Genomic DNA, 16937 nt, shown 5'->3' with positions numbered 1-16937 from the left:
ATTTAAATTTCAGTGAAGAATTAACAATAAAAATAATTTTGAAATTAAATAGATAACTTCAATAATTTGGAATAATAAATTATAATTGTTAATTTTTATTAAGCACTATGGAGTAATTGCCGCAAATCTGAAACCAAATGTTCCCACAGCTTACAAGCAGCAAGAATTGTCAGCTTCAAGTTGATGGTTACAATTATTACATGCTCCCAGTTCATTTTCATTTGAGTGGGACTGTCACTTTAAGAGAACAAATCAAGCTGAAAGCTTTGGAGATTGACTGTGGGCTGACAGGCTGGGGACAGTGCGTGCATACTTAGTTCTGAAGAGACTGGAACACAGAGACCATGTCCCTAACATAGTAAAGAAACAGTACACATTTGATTAGGGGCCATTTTAAGGAAGCAGCACAGGAGCAACAGCTCTTTGTGCTGAAGTGGCTTCGTGTGGCCAAAGGAAAGGTCACTTTAAATGAGGACTCGTTGAATCCCATTATGGAAAAAGGGGACTCATTGAATCCCCTTTGTAGCAAAGGAAAAGTCACTTCTAGAAGGGAATTGTTGAACCCCACTGTAGCTGAAAGAAAAGGTCACTTGAACTGACCCATATTTGAGTTCAAGACGCAGAAGAAATACTGTGTTTGGATCATGACCATTGTGGAGATCTCTTTGGACTGACCCACGAAAATGGATCTGGAAGCTTTGTGAAAGTCACTTGCTTCATTTCCCCTATGCTAGGAAAAGGGGAATTTTGACTACCACTGTCTGAAAGGACATTTTGCTGGAAGCATCTCAACAAGGATATCGTGTATCGCCCAGTCTCTCCTCCTACTTTGTGGCATCAATGTAAGAGTCTGCGCGTCAACACTGGATTTCTGAGACTGAGCTTTGGACTAATGTTCCAGAATCGTGCCTGAGCTGTAATGGTTTGGGATATGCCCCCCCACCACACACACACACACACCCATGCAAGTTTAGATAAGGTGTTATATAATTGGTAATTAAAATTTAAATATAACACTGTCTTTACTAATTTCTATTGCTGTTGTCTGAGTACATAACACAAGATGTTACATAAGTTTTCTGACAATATAACTATTGAATTGCAAAAAAATTACCTTCTTGAAGGTGGGTATTTTATTTTAAAAAATGTCAATACTACTCCATAACATAGTTAAGGAAAATAAATTCAGGACAGAACATTGAATAATAGTTTGATAACACAGGATCCATTGTTCCAGAAGTTAATTTGTACATTGAAATATTAAAATATTGTTTGCAAAACCCAGGCCAGTTTGACCAATAATATGCATCTCTTATGTGTGTACTTCTTGCAAGGACTTGTGCACCTTGGAGAAGACAACTGAACTTTTTTCACTTGCATATATTAATCAAAAATAGACTAGATAGTGTTCAAATACAAATTCATGTCCATGTACCAAAGGTGCAATGAGAAATTTTGTTTTGCAGCAGAACAGTTGGACATCCCATACATAGTACAGCAAATAAGACAGTGCACAAGCACATAAGTATGTCGATGCATGAGTGCACAAGTGCGCGCGTCCGACGGCGCGGGCGTCCGACGGTGCACAAGTAAGATGGCGCACAAGTAAGACGGCGCACAAGTAAGACGGCGCACAAGTAAGACGGCGTACAAGTAAGACGGCGCACAAGTAAGACGGCGCACAAGTGCAAAGTTACAGAGAGCAATCAATTGATGCAAAGAAACTGGGACAAAGAGCCTGCTTCTGTGTTTTACACCTCCATGAATCAAGGGAAGAAGAAGGTAAACAATCATGAACTTGTCACTCATGTCTGCCAGCATGTATCCAAGCTCACTGAAGGCATTTGATGGTGAAAGCATTTTCGGAATTAATAGGGTTGGTTAAACCCAAGCATGTGGTTGAAGAACAAACCACACAATTCCTTAACAGCTTTGCAACATCTGCCACAGATGATAAGCAGCAGTAAACAGGCCACTTATAATATGTGACACACAAGTGCTGGATCAACTCAGCAGGCCACACAGCATCAGTTCCTCTTATATGTATTTCATATACTGCATTTTACTTGCATCTGCAGACTTCCCGGTTTAGCTGAAAGTATACATGAGGGAGATTAGTCAATGATTAAATAGATTTGATTTTGACTGGATGTATAAAAATGGCTCATATTTTAAAATATTTTTAGGCCTGACGTATGTGGAAAGAGACCCAGAGATTCGCAATAACAAAAGAAAAGTAAACCAGGTTACTTTTTATTCAAATCAGTTGGAGCTGCTGGGTGCCTGGAAATTCAGTGTTTGACAACAGCCCCAAGTTAAATTATGTCCAGTGATGAGAGACATCTCCTATTGTGAAGAAAATCTGACATTGTCTGGATGGGGCCGCTCTAACGTGATGATTGTACCAATACAATGGAAAAGAAAGATACCTTCGAAGTTATTCTGCGACTTGGAATCTGCTTTGCAAGTGTCAAGATATGTGATGATCAAATTGCTGAATGTCAAAGGGAAATAATGAGATTCGATGGGGAGAGTTCTTAACCTGTATGGCATGGTGGGAATTTGCCATGAATAATTTCAAGTGCAAACAGAGGCAGCATCTTGCTGCATTTGGATTTCTTTCTTTTGGGCTTAATTTACAGGGGTTCCAGGTACATGCAGACATTGAGGAAAGATCTCACATCACCATCAGTCACATTTTATTTCCATTTTTCTCATAACATCAAGGAAGTTCATAGCATCTGCAATGCGATGAATAGTTTCATGATAAATGAATTAAGAAGGTATTCAGAATCTTTGGACTCCACTCATAAAATAATCATGCAGTTTATTTTAACTGTCAGGAACTCTATAAATGGCTGTAAAAATTCACTCCCTCCAAGTGAAGCAACATTTCACTCGTGAATCTTCAGGGGTCATCAATGTATCTGGTGCTCCCATTATGGCTTTCTCTACATCGGAGAGACTGGACTGCGAGACCATTTTGTTAAGCAACTTTGCTTTGCCCGTAGCAATGGTGGGGATGTTCTAGTGGACAATCGTTTCAATTTCACACCCCACTCCTGCGTGGACATGCCTGCCCATGGCCTCATGACAGAGACAATCTGCAAATTGGTGGAGCACCACTTAATTTTCCATCTGGCCACTCTCCAGCTGGATGGGACTAACATCAACTTCTCCGGTTTCCATTAGGCCACTTCCCTGTGACCTTCCCTTCCCCTCCCTCTGGCTCCTTTCTTCCAGCTCTTTACTCCCTTCCCTCTTCATTCAGTGAGTTGGCCCCTCCCCTTCACCTCAGCTTTTTTTTCTCTTGTCCCCTCCCACCCATATCCACTTCCTCCCCTGTCCCTCAACCCAAAATTTTATTCAGACACCTGCTACTTGTGCTCATGCTTTGACAAAGGGCTCAGGCCTGAAACATTGGTTATGTATCTTTATCTTTGCTACATAAAAATGCTGCATGATGTGCTGAGTTTCTCCAGCATTTCTGTGTAACTAGAAATGGTGGACCTGCTTCATAGATTCTGAATTCTGATGTGAAATGGCAGCAAAGTCTCATTGGACTTAAACACAGATTAAACCGACGTGCATTGCCTGGCAACAAAACTCACTTGTCGAATTTCATACTGTTCTTGACAACATGCCAAGTCTTCTCAGACTTCTTAGAAAGAAAAAGTGTACCATGAAGAAGCCTCTATGAAATTCAACAGGTGCACTCTGTAAATATATTAACTAGATGCATCACAGCCTGGTTTGGTATTTTGAGTATCTCGGAACACAGAAGCCCTGCAGATGGTAGCACATGTAGTCAGGCCCATCATAGGTTCTGACCTTCCATCCACTGAAAATATCTCTGTAAGATGCCATCTCAAGAAGGCAGACAACATCATAAACTTGAACGTGAACATAAATTAAAATTATTTAAAACAATAGACACCTGTAGATTAAAACTCACTACTAAAACATTTAAGAACTTGCTTTCCTTGGCAGCTAGTTTCTCTCTTTAATTTCAGTATCACTGAACCTGCACCAGTTGGGGTACAGGACCAGAGCAAATGCATCACAGCCTCTTCTCACTGCTCCTTTCAGGAAGCAATAACAGAATCCTGAAGATTAGCACTTCTAGGTTTAAGAATAGTTTCTTTTCACCATCTATCAGACTCTTGAATCTCCCCTGGTAATACTAATCAGAGACTTCTCCAAAACCACAAAAGGACTGTCAGCATAGCGCAAGAAAAAAGTGGCATTACATCATGCAAACTGTGAATATTTATTATCTATCTTACTTTATTTTTAATTTTAGGTATTTCTCTATCTAACTTTTTTTTTATAATTTAATTTTTTTTATTTTGATGAAGTATCTATTCAACTACAGCAAGTGAGAATTTTGTTACAATGTGACAATATGACAATAAACTCATTGTCAATAGTGGAACCTGTACCCCAACTGGTGCAGGTTCAGTGATACTGAAATTAAAGAGAAAAACTAGCTGCCAAGGAAAGCAAGTTCTTAAATGTTTTAGTTGTGAGTTTTAATCTTCAGGTGTCTATTGTTTTAAATAATTTTAATTTATGTTCACGTTCAAGTTTATTATCATCCGACTGCACATACAACTCAATGAAACAATGTTTCTCCGGACAACACTGCACACACATACACATGTCAACAGAGTTATGCAATAGTGATAAAAGTAGGAGAGAAAAGCACATAGAAACATTCAATTACAGGTAACATGTGAATACCTTGGTCCTCATCAACAACACACATGCCAAATTAGGCAGTGATGGAGCAGGTATACCTCTTTTCTACTTCAAATGTCATAAAGCAGCTTTTCATTGTACTCTAAAATGTGAAGATATTTAAAAAATATATAAAATATTAACATATTTAAACTATTTGGGTTCATAAACATTTGTATGTTTGGATAACCATATACAGCACAGAAACAGGCCAATTTGGCCCTACTATTCCATGCTGAACATCTTCTCCTACCTAGTCACACAGACCCCCATTTGGCTCATAACCCTCCACACCTCTCCCGTTCATATACCTATCCAACCATTCCTTGAATATTATGTTTCCCTTAAACTTTTCCCCTTTTACTCTCAATCCATGCCCTCTTGTTTGAATCTCCCCCGTTCTCAGTGGAAAAATCCTATCCAAATTGACTCTATCTGTCCCCCATATAATTTTAAATACCTCTATCAAATCACCCCTTAACCTTCTGCACTCCAGGGAATAAAGAGCTGTTCTGCTCAACCTTTCCCTGTAACTCAAATCCTGAAACCCCAGCAATATTTTCATAAATCTCCTCTGCACTCTCTCTATAGTGTTTATATCCTTCCTGTAATTTGGCTACCAAAACTGCACACAATATTCCAAATTTGGCCTCATCAATACAATTTCAACATAACATCATCCCAACTCCTGTATTCTATACTCTGATTTATGAAAGCCAACATACTAAATGCCTTCTTCACCACCCTATCCACGTGTGACTCACCTTTTAGAGAATTATGTACCATGACTCCTAAATCCCTTTGTTTCACTGCACTCCTCAATTGTCTACCATTTAACGCCTTACTAAAGTCTACCAGCATCACCTATGGCTCCTAGAACGCTTCCACCAGCGTTGTCTCTGCTCCATCCTCAACATTCATTGGAGCGACTTCATCCCTAACATCGAAGTACTCGAGATGGCAGAGGCCGACAGCATCAAATCCACGCTGCTGAAGATCCAACTGCGCTGGGTAGGTCACGTCTCCAGAATGGAGGACCATCGCCTTCCCAAGATCGTGTTATATGGCGAGCTCTCCACTGGCCACCATGACAGAGGTGCACCAAAGAAGAGGTACAAGGACTGCCTAAAGAAATCTCTTGGTGCCTGCCACACTGACCACCGCCAGTGGGCTGATTTCCCTTCAAACCGTGCATCTTGGCGCCTCACAGTTCGGCGGGCAGCAACCTCCTTTGAAGAAGACCGCAGAGCCCACCTCACTGTCAAAAGACAAAAGAGGAAAAACCCAACACCAACCAACCAATTTTCCCTTGCAACCGCTGTAACCGTGTCTGCCTGTCCCACATTGGACTTGTCAGCCACAAACGAGCCTGCAGCTGACGTGGACATTACCCCTCCATAAATCTTCGTCTGCAAAGCCAAGCCAAAGAAGAAAAAGAAAGAAAAGTCCAAATAGACAACACCCATTGCCTTCCCCTCATCAACTTTTTCAGTGACCTCCTCGAAAAACTCTATAAGATTTGTTATTGGTTCCTGCTAATTTTCATAATTATCCAATTAATCCCTCCCACAATAATCAATGACCAGCAGTCACCAGACTCACCTGGCTGAAGGCTCCTCACCAAGTGAACAGCAAGGTCAGCTGCCCTTCCCTTTTTAAATTCTACCGCTCAACCAGTGTCACGTGCCTGTGCACTAGGCCCCCACCAACTTTCAAAATCAACTCGTAAATTTAAATAAATAAGGAGCAATAAATAAACAAACAAACAAACAAATTGTTACTTAAATTTAAATAAATAGCTATCAATAAACACTAATAACTACTCACTGACAACCAGAGACTCACGGCTGAAGGATCTTCACCAAGTGAAAAAGGATGCCAGTGAATATAAGGCACTTAATATGGATCAGAATTTTGCAAGGATTTTGGAACATCTGTTTGCCAGAAATCAATCAAATCAGTCACTTTAAGTGCTATTTCTGATTCAGATCACTTTTTGGCAATTTTATTGCATTGGTTTGGAAAACAGAGTTAAAAGCTGGCTCTAAACATAGGATTTGGGGGTGCCACAGATTGAATTACTTTGGAACCCTTTGTTATCTGCACCTGTGTGTGGATGAATCTTGGAACAGGTCCACATTTTAAACTTTTAAGCAAGGGTTAAGAACATTTTAGCCCAGGACACAGATGTGCTGGAGAAACTCAACAGGTCATGCTGAATCCACCAGGGAAAGCAAGTCAATGTTTTGGGCCAAAACCCTTCTTCAGGTGTGCTGAAAATCAGCTAGACACCCAAATGAGAAGGGGAGCAACACAGGCTAGCAGGTGATAAGTTGAAACATGCTGGTTGGGGGTAGAGAGAAAGGAGTTGAGATGAGAGAGGAGTGAGGCTGGGGATGGAGGGCTGAGAAAGATAGCTCTCTGATGAGAGAAGGAAAAAAAGTAGCGAGGAAGGGATTCAGAGGGGTGAGGGAAAGTGAGAGAACAGAGGAGGAGATTAACGAAAATTGGAGAATTCGATATTGATGTCATCTGATTGGAGTTGCCGAGATGGAATAACTAGGCATTCTTCCTCCAATTTACAAGTGGGCTTAATTTGGCAGCACCCAAGGCCATGGATAGATATGTCAGTGTGGCAATGAGATGTTGACAAAGTGATTGACCACTGGGAGGTCTTTGCTATTGCAGTGAACAGGGTGAAATGCTCAACAAAGCAACTTTCCCCCAATCTGCATCCAGTCTCCCTGTTGTAGAGGAGGCCACATTAGAAGAGTAAATGACCCCTAAGGATTCACAGGTGATGTGTTGCTTCACTTGGAAGGATTGTTTAGGGCCCTAAATGTGGGTGAGAGAGGAGGAGTCGATGTCAGTGTTGCACTTCTTCCAGACATAGGGGTAAGGACTGAGTGGGAGGGGGGAATGAGAGGAAGGAGTGATACCTTTGGAGAGGGGAGGAGATGTGTCCGGTGGTGGGATCACAATGTAGGTGGTGGAAATTGCACAGAATGATATGTTGGACATGGAGACTGGTGGGGTGGTAGATGAGGATGAGATACACCCTATGATAGTCATGCCTGGGATGAGGGGGTGGTGTTGAAGGGACCAGATTTATTTGGGAAATAGAGAAAATGTGGTGAGGGATGAATTAATGGTAGTAGAGGGAAAGCTACATTTTCTGAAGATCTTAAATGTCCTGGAATGGAAAGCCTCATCCTGGAAGCAGATGCGGCAGAGACAGGAATCGAGTGAAAGGCAAGAGGGTGGGAAGAAATCTAGTCAAGCATCTGTGGGAGTCAGTGGATTTAGAGAAAGTGTCTACAAATAATTTGTCTTCCAAAATTGAGATGGAGAAATCAAGAAGGAAAGAGTTACCAGAGATAGACAGAGTGAATTTGAGGGCAGGGTGTAAGTTGGCAACAAAGTTGATCAAATTGATGAGCTCATCATCAATGCAGGAAGTAGCAGCAATATAGTCGCCGACATAACGGACAATTCCCTTTCTCCTATGAGAGAGCTTCTCCCTCCTCATCACATCACTTCTTCGCCCTCCCACCTGTTTACATCAGCTAGTCTGTGCTCCTCCCCTTCCCCTCCCTCCCTCCTGATTTTGGGCACTCCTGAAGGACTGAAGTCTTCACTCTGCTACCATTGGGGACAAAGGTACAAGAACCTAAAGACAAGCACTCAGCACCACAAAGACAGCTTCTTCCCCACTGCCATCAGATTCCTGATTTTTGAGCCCTTTTAAAAAATTTATTGTGGTTTAAACAGCAGCTTATATGAATGCTTGGACTGTGATGCTGCCACAAAACACCAAATTTTGTGACTTGCTCATGATAATACATTCTGATTCGGATTCTGTTACTGAAGCACGGATTTAATAGATTATGATTTTGCAAGTTAAGGGGAAAAGTCAGGTTGGAAAATTAGACATTTGCCAGAATTGCCAAAAAAGGAAACATCAGGCCAAGATACGTCATACAACATGAGCACACCATTTTATTTCCTTGAAGCTTGGCAATTATTGATGAACTGGTGAGGAATTACATTTAGTTGTAGTGTTAATTTACATAGAAAGCATGGTAGCATAAATGAGCACACAGTGCTCACATTAGTGCAGACATTAGTGCATTGTATTTCCTTGCAGTGGCCATGGAAGAATGGCCTAGAGAAATACTAGAACTGCAGATGCTGCAATATTGAAGAAACAACGAGAAACAGGTCAGGGATGGAGAGAAATGGACAGTTAACATTGCCTATTTTTCTTAATTGAAGGAAGGCCTGTTGCTTTACCAGTGGGATTGTATTATTACATTCCCTCTTTGGAGATGATTTTTTATTTTATTGAAATTAAAAATATGCATTGATGGTGTCATTACAGTTTAGAAAGAAGAAAGGACAGAGTAAGCAAACAATCTGTCATTGGAATTCATCCACCAATAACTTTTCATAACTCTTAGCAGACTGAATAACATTTCTATTACTGGAATATCCAGATAAAATTGAAAAAGAATGGAAATCTGGATCTGGTAGAACCAACCAAAGTGAGGTTCGTTGGAATCTGATGCATTGCTCGTGAAGCAGCAATGTCAACCACAGCTAAGTCCAGCCACAATCAAAAGAGCCAACAGAAAACTAATGTACAGTAAAATCCCTGGTATCCAGCACCTATGGGGATTGGTAAATGTCGGGTAAGCGTATTTTCTGGTTGCTTGAGCTTTCTCTTACAATGCCCAACTAATACAGATGCATTAAAAATAAACAATTTTAAAGACAATAGACAAAAATACTATTCTGTACTTACATTGAACAAACTTAACTTGCATGAATATATACCACCCACCCCAATGGGGCAACCCAAAAAACGAACAATAACATCATAGATAATTAATCCCCCTCCCCCAAGTTTACAGATTAAGCATCTGACTAGGATGACCCTTACTACGCAGAGATAAGGAGACTCTTAAAGAGATTAACCCCAATGGCGAGTGGCATCAACCAGCTCTTCATCCTGGAAGGTGCCATTGCTGTTTCACACAACTTTATTAAAACATACATAACAAGCAAAACATAACCAAGGCACTTCATTGGGTGAATATTTACTCCCATCTTCATCAAAGGTTTATGTGTAACTTCAGAGAACATTTACTTTTACAATTTTAAACTTGCATAGTTTTGTTTACCAATAATTTTATTCTTATTTATTTTAATTTTAAATTTACTTTCCTTGATTTTTTTTGCCGGTTGCTTGAATTCCAGATACCAGGGGTTTTACTGTACAATTAAAATAAGAGAAAGCTGATTCAGCTGATAATTAAAATGTAAACTGGAGTGTTAAGAACAAATGGAAATATAATTACAGTTAAATTACCAGGAATATTGCAACAATGAGGTTGTGATTAGTCATTTTTCAAATGAGATACTTAATTTTCTTTAAATATTACATGAACAGTATGATATCACGAAGGAGCTATTCACTCAGACAAAAACAATTGCAAAAAACTTCTTTAAGAATTTATTTAAATGAAGATTGTTAAAATTGCGAAGGGCTGATTTAGCCTTTCTTAAGCATGCATTTGGATGACTGGCATTCCAGTTCATTATATTTTACTTACACAGATAACTTCATACAAGAAATTGGAACAATTAGCATTTCGTGCAAGTTGCCTTCAGATAAGTTGCGCACACATGGGCATGTGCAAACATACATACAAGTGTTGCTGCAAATGATACTTATAAACCATTTCATTGGTACAAAGTAAATCTAAGCTATTTTCTGCATTGTTAGAAATATCAAAAATTAATAAAGGTAACCACTTTTGCACATGGAACATCTCCTGTGCATTTATGACAAGAGTATCTTGGCGCCTCACAGTTTGGCGGGCAGCAACCTCCTTTGAAGAAGACCGCAGAGCCCACCTCACTGACAAAAGGCAAAGGAGGAAAAACCCAACACCCAACCCCAACCCACCAATTTTCCCCTGCAACCGCTGCAACCGTGTCTGCCTATCCCGCATCGGACTTGTCAGCCACAAACGAGCCTGCAGCTGACGTGGACTTTTTACCCCCTCCATAAATCTTCGTCCGCGAAGCCAAGCCAAAGAAGAAGAGGTAGGTACATTAAACTCCAAGAGCTATCCAAAAATTTGGAAATCCCAATAGTTTGGCCCAGGCCTCTCATGTTTACCATTTTCTCGTTCCGTTCACCCAGGCCCAGATTGAAAGCTCCCTCTTACCCTCTAAGAACCCAGCTGCCATTTTCTCTTCCAATCTACTGAAGTCCTGGTTCTTGTACACTATTTCCAGTCACTAGGCCGCCAATTCCCAAACTTCCCTTCAGCTTCCAGGACCCTGCTTCCTACATTCTCTTACAAATTATGAGGCTTGAGTTGCCATGCTTTCTTTCAACTGACAGGACTCCAGTTCCTCTCTTCACTCTCTTTCATTTTACCAAGGTCACCGGACAATGCATTACTAAACGGTGTAACATTTAAACAAAAATTAATTAAAGAAATTTTGAGCTGTTAATAGAAATCACATCTAATAGTTGATAAAATCTGTCAGTCTGGCACCACCAAAGTCTCAAACGTGCTGGATTAACAATGCTTTTGCTGTACTTGTACTAAGCAGTGACTTCAACTGATGCACAAATCTATTCTGAAGCTTTGGATTCTCTATCACCTTCATGAATCTGGAAATTTATAATAATGTAATCATAGAACTCTATGGCACAGTACAAAATCATTTAGTCCTCTCTACCTGTATAGCTTATTAATAGGGCTAGGTAATTAATTGTAATCACAATACCCTATAAATGTATTATTTTTCAGTATTTTGTTATTTTCTAAGGTGCCAGAAGTCTCCTTTGTGTTGCTGCTTGCACAGGCAAGAGGAAGAGATAAACCCACCGATGAACAGATCCTTCAGTAAAGGTAGAAACTCTTAACTATTAGGAGTAACAAGCACAACGTATCAAATGCTACATCACATAATAAACTTTGTTCTCAAAAATATACCTATTGTATATACTCATATAATATTTGAGTTTTTTGGACCAATTTTTCAGTCAAATTTGTGGGGAGATCGACTTTTACATGGGTCATACTTTTGACCGCGGTAAGTACTTGTGTCATTCAAGGCATCTGGAGCTTGGATGGCCAGGACTGATTGGTAAGTCCGTGTTTGGGACATCAGGAGCCAAGTTAGCTGAAGCCTTGCAAGACTCTGTCGTCGTGGCATCGGGAACTTGGATGGACAGACAACAAGGGCCCAGCATAGATTCCATGGCCAAGGTGTTGGGAACTCTGGAGGGCAGGCAGCTGCGGTGAGGATCAGGAGCTCCACTGGGTGGGAGGCCAAGGCAAGGATCCGCGGTCGGGGCATCTAGAGCTCAGATGGGTGGGTGGTCAGAGGATCGGGAGCTCAGATAGGTGGTGGCCGAGGCGAGGTTTTGTAGTAGAGACGTTGGTAGCTCTGATGGGCCAGCGGTCAGGGCCAAAAATAGTGGGGGGGGGGGGGGGGGGTTGACTTTTACGTGAGATATATGAAAGCACACCACTTTGGGGCCAAGGGGGATTGAATTTTATATGGGATCAACTTTTACATGAGTATATATGTGCTATCTTTCCCTTTTGAAGGCAATTATGTTTTGAAATAATTTCTGTTTACTTTTTGCATTTTCAACTTTTCCTGATCTCTTTTAATAGTGATTAAATATATAGTCTGCTCACTAATTTGTGAAAAAAAAATTTTTGATTATCTCATTAAGATCCTTTCCAATGTAAGCATCATTTTTAAACAATATTTGTTATAAGAAGGTAAACCTAATTTCACTAAAATGCTCATAATAAAACATCTCATTCCTGATGTCATCCCAAAAAATACCCTCTCTGGCAACTGCAATTACTCCAGGAAGCAAAGGGTCACTTCTTTTGATTTGTTTTCATAAACGAGACTGCAAATTTAAGAGTGTGAAGGCTTGTTGCTTCAAAGTTGTGCTTAGATAGTTTAATACAGAAATATTGGGTGGATCTCATTTATAATATTTTTGTAAGTTTCACTTGCAGTGGAGAACAATGTAAAATGAACACTTTGATACTGGCTCTCTTGACCAGAAATGCCTGACTCAATGTTTAAGGGCAGATTTTTGTCCAAAAATGTACTGTGATGATAAGTTGACTTTTAAAATGACCCTTGCAAGTATATCCACTAATATCAGAGTGTTGCCCTAAATAATGTCAACCTATTTGTCATATCCTTATTTCTCATAATCTTCTGAATATAGGAAAGCAATAGGATCTGTAAGAAGAGGTTCTTGAGGACTGAATTTACAATTAACAATGTAATACAAATTTATTGGAGCAGAAGTATGCTGTTTAGCCTCTCGAGCATTCTTTGCCTTTCACAGATAATGTTCTACAGCCACACCATTTTCCTGCTTCATTACAATGTCTCTCTTTTGCATTAATATTCAGAAATCTACCCTTCTCACTTTTGAATGCAATCAATGATCAAGCCTCCACCATGGCAAGAATATTCTTCTGATTTCAGTTCTAAACAGCTTACCCTTTATAGTGAGTGTGTGGCTCTTCAGCCAAGGAAAGCAACCTTTCTCATTCTTCCCTGTTTCAATGAGGTCACCTCTCTTTCTTCCAATCTCTGGTGACCAGAGCCCAAAACTGATCAATTTGTCATCATTTAAACAGACCCCCCCCCCCAACCCCATCTCAGGAAATGTGTGATTAATCTTTTTACAATGATCTTTGCCCAGATGATAATTTATTTCAACAGAATGGAATCTTTCCCCATTAGACTTTAATGACCAAGATTTTGATTAACAATTTTATAGTCAATTTTTGGATTTACACACATGATTGACAAGTTCTTATCACTTTTAAAATACATAATACAACCAGATGATTTTTTTCAATTTAGAATCCAGATTGCCCTATTCTCAAGTTCATTCCTCAGAGCTTCACAATCTTTTCCTTTTTAAAAACTGCTCTTCCCGCAATTTTCACACTTGAACATTTAATCTTGCATATTATGAAACATTTCAACATAGATATCATTCAAAGAATGAAAGATTTAGTTCTCCAGCGTAGTAATTGCTAGGACTTCCCTCAGAACTTCTGCCACTTCACCAGATGAAAGGTATTTAGTGGTCGTAAAAATAGTACATTAAGGGGAATTCCTGGAAATTCTATTTGAACCATTTCAGAATACCCTGTAGTGTTTTGGGGAGAACTGTCCACAGCAATTATCTATTTGTGGTCCCAGAATAACAGTTCTGAGAATTTAGTGGATCAGGTAAATGCCAAAATCAAAAAAAAAAAAAAAATTTTAGCCAAGTTTTTAAAGGCTCCTTAAACTGTGCCTTCAGTTAAATTTTAAAAAAAGCTTATTTTTCATGAAAAGAAAAATATATATTTGAATAAAACTCCAATAAAGACCATCAAATTCTACAAATTGTAGAAATTACTCCAAAGAATTGGCCATCAGAGATACTTCATGGATCATTTGATTCAAGGTCAGATCATAATAGCTCATCAGAATAATATTCTACAAAGTATATATGGAGAAAGTCGATAATTGAGAATATTAAAACATTCAGTACATTATTCAGTAAAATTATTCAAGAACACATTGTGCTGTTCTTTCACCAGGGAAAATGATTCAAATGCAATTCACCCTGGTTTTGTGTCAATTTACAGCTGTAAGCATCCTAAGAAATGAACAGATTGGAGAGTCAGCTCCTACTTTATGCAAGAACAAAAAACCAAATGAAAATAATTCAGCGATAATTGACTCCAACCACTTTTATTCAGAAAGCTGAGTTTGGGAAAAGCAATGTCATAATGATTCAATATGGTTTGTGTTTGAAAGCTAGTTTTAGTACTGCAGCAATCTAGTTTAGAGAAAAATCTTTTGCCTAAATCAGTTGTGGATTTACATGTACATTTAGCTGACACAGAAGGGCAAAGGGGAAACCTATTTAATTTATTTGACATTATTCTCCCCATTCAAGGACACCGAAAATCCAATATAAATTAGTTTCCTTCCTGTAGTTATTACAAGGGCAAATCATTTATTGCTGCAAGTGGTTTGTCATGAATCAGTTCCTGCCCTTTTTATTGATTCTGGGGTTTTGATGCAAAACTGTAGTCGGTTATCAGCGACTCATAAGCACTGGTTATGTGCAGAAAGTGAAAATATTTGCCAAAAGTCATCTGGTTTACCAGTTTTACTGTATATCAGGAACTAACTTTTACTTACGAACACTAGGATAACCTGGTGTAGATGGGTCTCCTCCAGGATTTAAAGAAAGCCAAAATGTTTCGTTGCCAATCTTCTCTGCCTGAGGCAAATCACAGGGATCTATGTAGACCAAAGCTCCTCCAAAACCAGCCTCCAACAGTAAAGATAGCTGTAATGTTAAAAAGGACAAGTTGATAACTAGTAATTCAAGATTAAATATCCTTGAGTTCGTACAGAGAAGCTAAAATCATACTCAGTGTTTGATATCCTCCAGCAAGCTTTCCAATTTTATGATAACCCAGGTCACTTGAGTCATTCCAACCCCCTATTCTGAACCCATTTCATTGATATTCATTTAATCTTATCATGGGAATGTGCAAACCCATTTGGAAAAATATCTACTGTATTTATTTCTTGATGTTGTCATAATCATATACTGGCCGAGGAAATGGGTTCCTAAAGCCCATATACTAATTGCCCCTGTTAATATACCCAAAATTCTTTTTCACATCCAAACACTGTCAATTAAACAAACTACACTTGAAATTGGGTGCCTAGGAAATTAATTGCATGCTATATTGCAGCGTGTAGTGCCTTAGACTCAGCTCTTAGTTATGACAGCTGCACACACTCACAGTATTATTCCTGACATATTGAGCACTTAAAGCATTTGTTAAATTTTATCTATCTATTTTATTCAAGACAACAAAAATACCATGAAATCTAGTTATACTTGTTAGAAGATAAATTTATCATTCCAGAAAAACATATGGAACTGAAATTACTGGAATGGAACATTTAACATATTTCAATGTGGGGAAAAAAAGATTAAAAATAACAAGATTTAATTCAGAGTTAAACAGTCTTTAATTAAGACACTTTAAAAAGGTTAAATTGAATTCTGAAAAAAAAATGTCACCGTTGATACAAAACAGAATGATTACATTTTATCATAGTTTTTTTGGAAATACAACAATATTCAAAAGTTAAAGAAATGCTATTAAAATGCCTATAGTGATCAATACAAAGATTTCATTGAAAATAAATTTTATTGTATTCTTGTTATAAATTCTCTGCATAAAATTAAGTCCATTAAAATGGATTAGGTAACTAATTTTTTTTTCAGGAAATCCGTGTACATTCTAGGATTAAAAGTGAATGATACTACATGTACTTCTGAAATCAATGAATTACATGAGATTTTAACAATTTAATCCTAAAATAAAATAGCACTATTTGGTGAAAATAAAATTAATTGTTCTCTAGTTCTCGAGCCAAAATGACCAGAGGAGAATCTGCTCTGGTACAATGAGAAGAGAAATACTTCCCATACAATTAACACTTCTGAAAATTTACTATCATCAACAAGAATCATAGAACGCTACAGCACAGAAAACAAACCATTCAGCCCCTCTAGTCTGTGCCGACCACCATCTCCCTAGTCCCATTGACCTATAGAACCACAGAAAGGTGTGAAGATAATTGGAAGCAAAACCAAAATTTACAACAAGAGAATTTTAACAGACATTCCAGAAGAGAACAGAGGAATATGGAACTATGAAGAGGGTTCAGAGGAGATTTAGCAGAATGTTGCCTGGAATGGAGAATGTGTCTCAAGAGGCAAAGTTAGCAGAGTTGGGCCTTTTCTCTTTGGACCCAAGAAGAATAAGAACATCGAGGTCTCCTTGTTTATGGGAGGCTTTGAGAGGGTGGATAGCAAGTACCTTTTTCCCAGGTTGAGAGTGGCAACACCAGAGAAAATCTGTAAAAAAAAAAGGAGAGGAAAGTTGAGGGGAGATTTCAGGACTTTTTTTTTTAAACAGAGTCCTGTGGGTGCCTGCAATGCATTGCCGGGGTTGGTGGTGGAGGCTGGTACAACAGGGACATTTAGACAAGTACATGGATGAAAAAAAATTTGAGGGATATGAGGTGGGGAAGGT

General features: G+C 39.0%; 1 protein-coding gene across 13 annotated transcripts in view; it reads right to left on the bottom strand.

The window, feature by feature from the left end:
- The window catches only part of LOC138742470 (inactive N-acetylated-alpha-linked acidic dipeptidase-like protein 2), a 658708-nt gene that overhangs the window by 279845 nt on the left and 361926 nt on the right, over positions 1–16937 (bottom strand). For all 13 annotated transcript variants that reach the window (XM_069896945.1, XM_069896944.1, XM_069896943.1 and 10 more), the window contains one exon: positions 15016–15166. In XM_069896945.1, coding sequence (XP_069753046.1) covers positions 15016–15166 — 151 coding nt within the window. The remainder of the gene's footprint in view (positions 1–15015; positions 15167–16937) is intronic.

The sequence above is a fragment of the Narcine bancroftii genome, chromosome 9 (assembly GCF_036971445.1).
Source record: "Narcine bancroftii isolate sNarBan1 chromosome 9, sNarBan1.hap1, whole genome shotgun sequence".
In the NCBI taxonomy this organism is placed as follows: Eukaryota; Metazoa; Chordata; class Chondrichthyes; order Torpediniformes; family Narcinidae; genus Narcine; species Narcine bancroftii.
The sequence above is the reverse complement of the archived record's forward strand: the minus strand, read 5'-3'. Positions and strand labels throughout refer to the sequence as shown.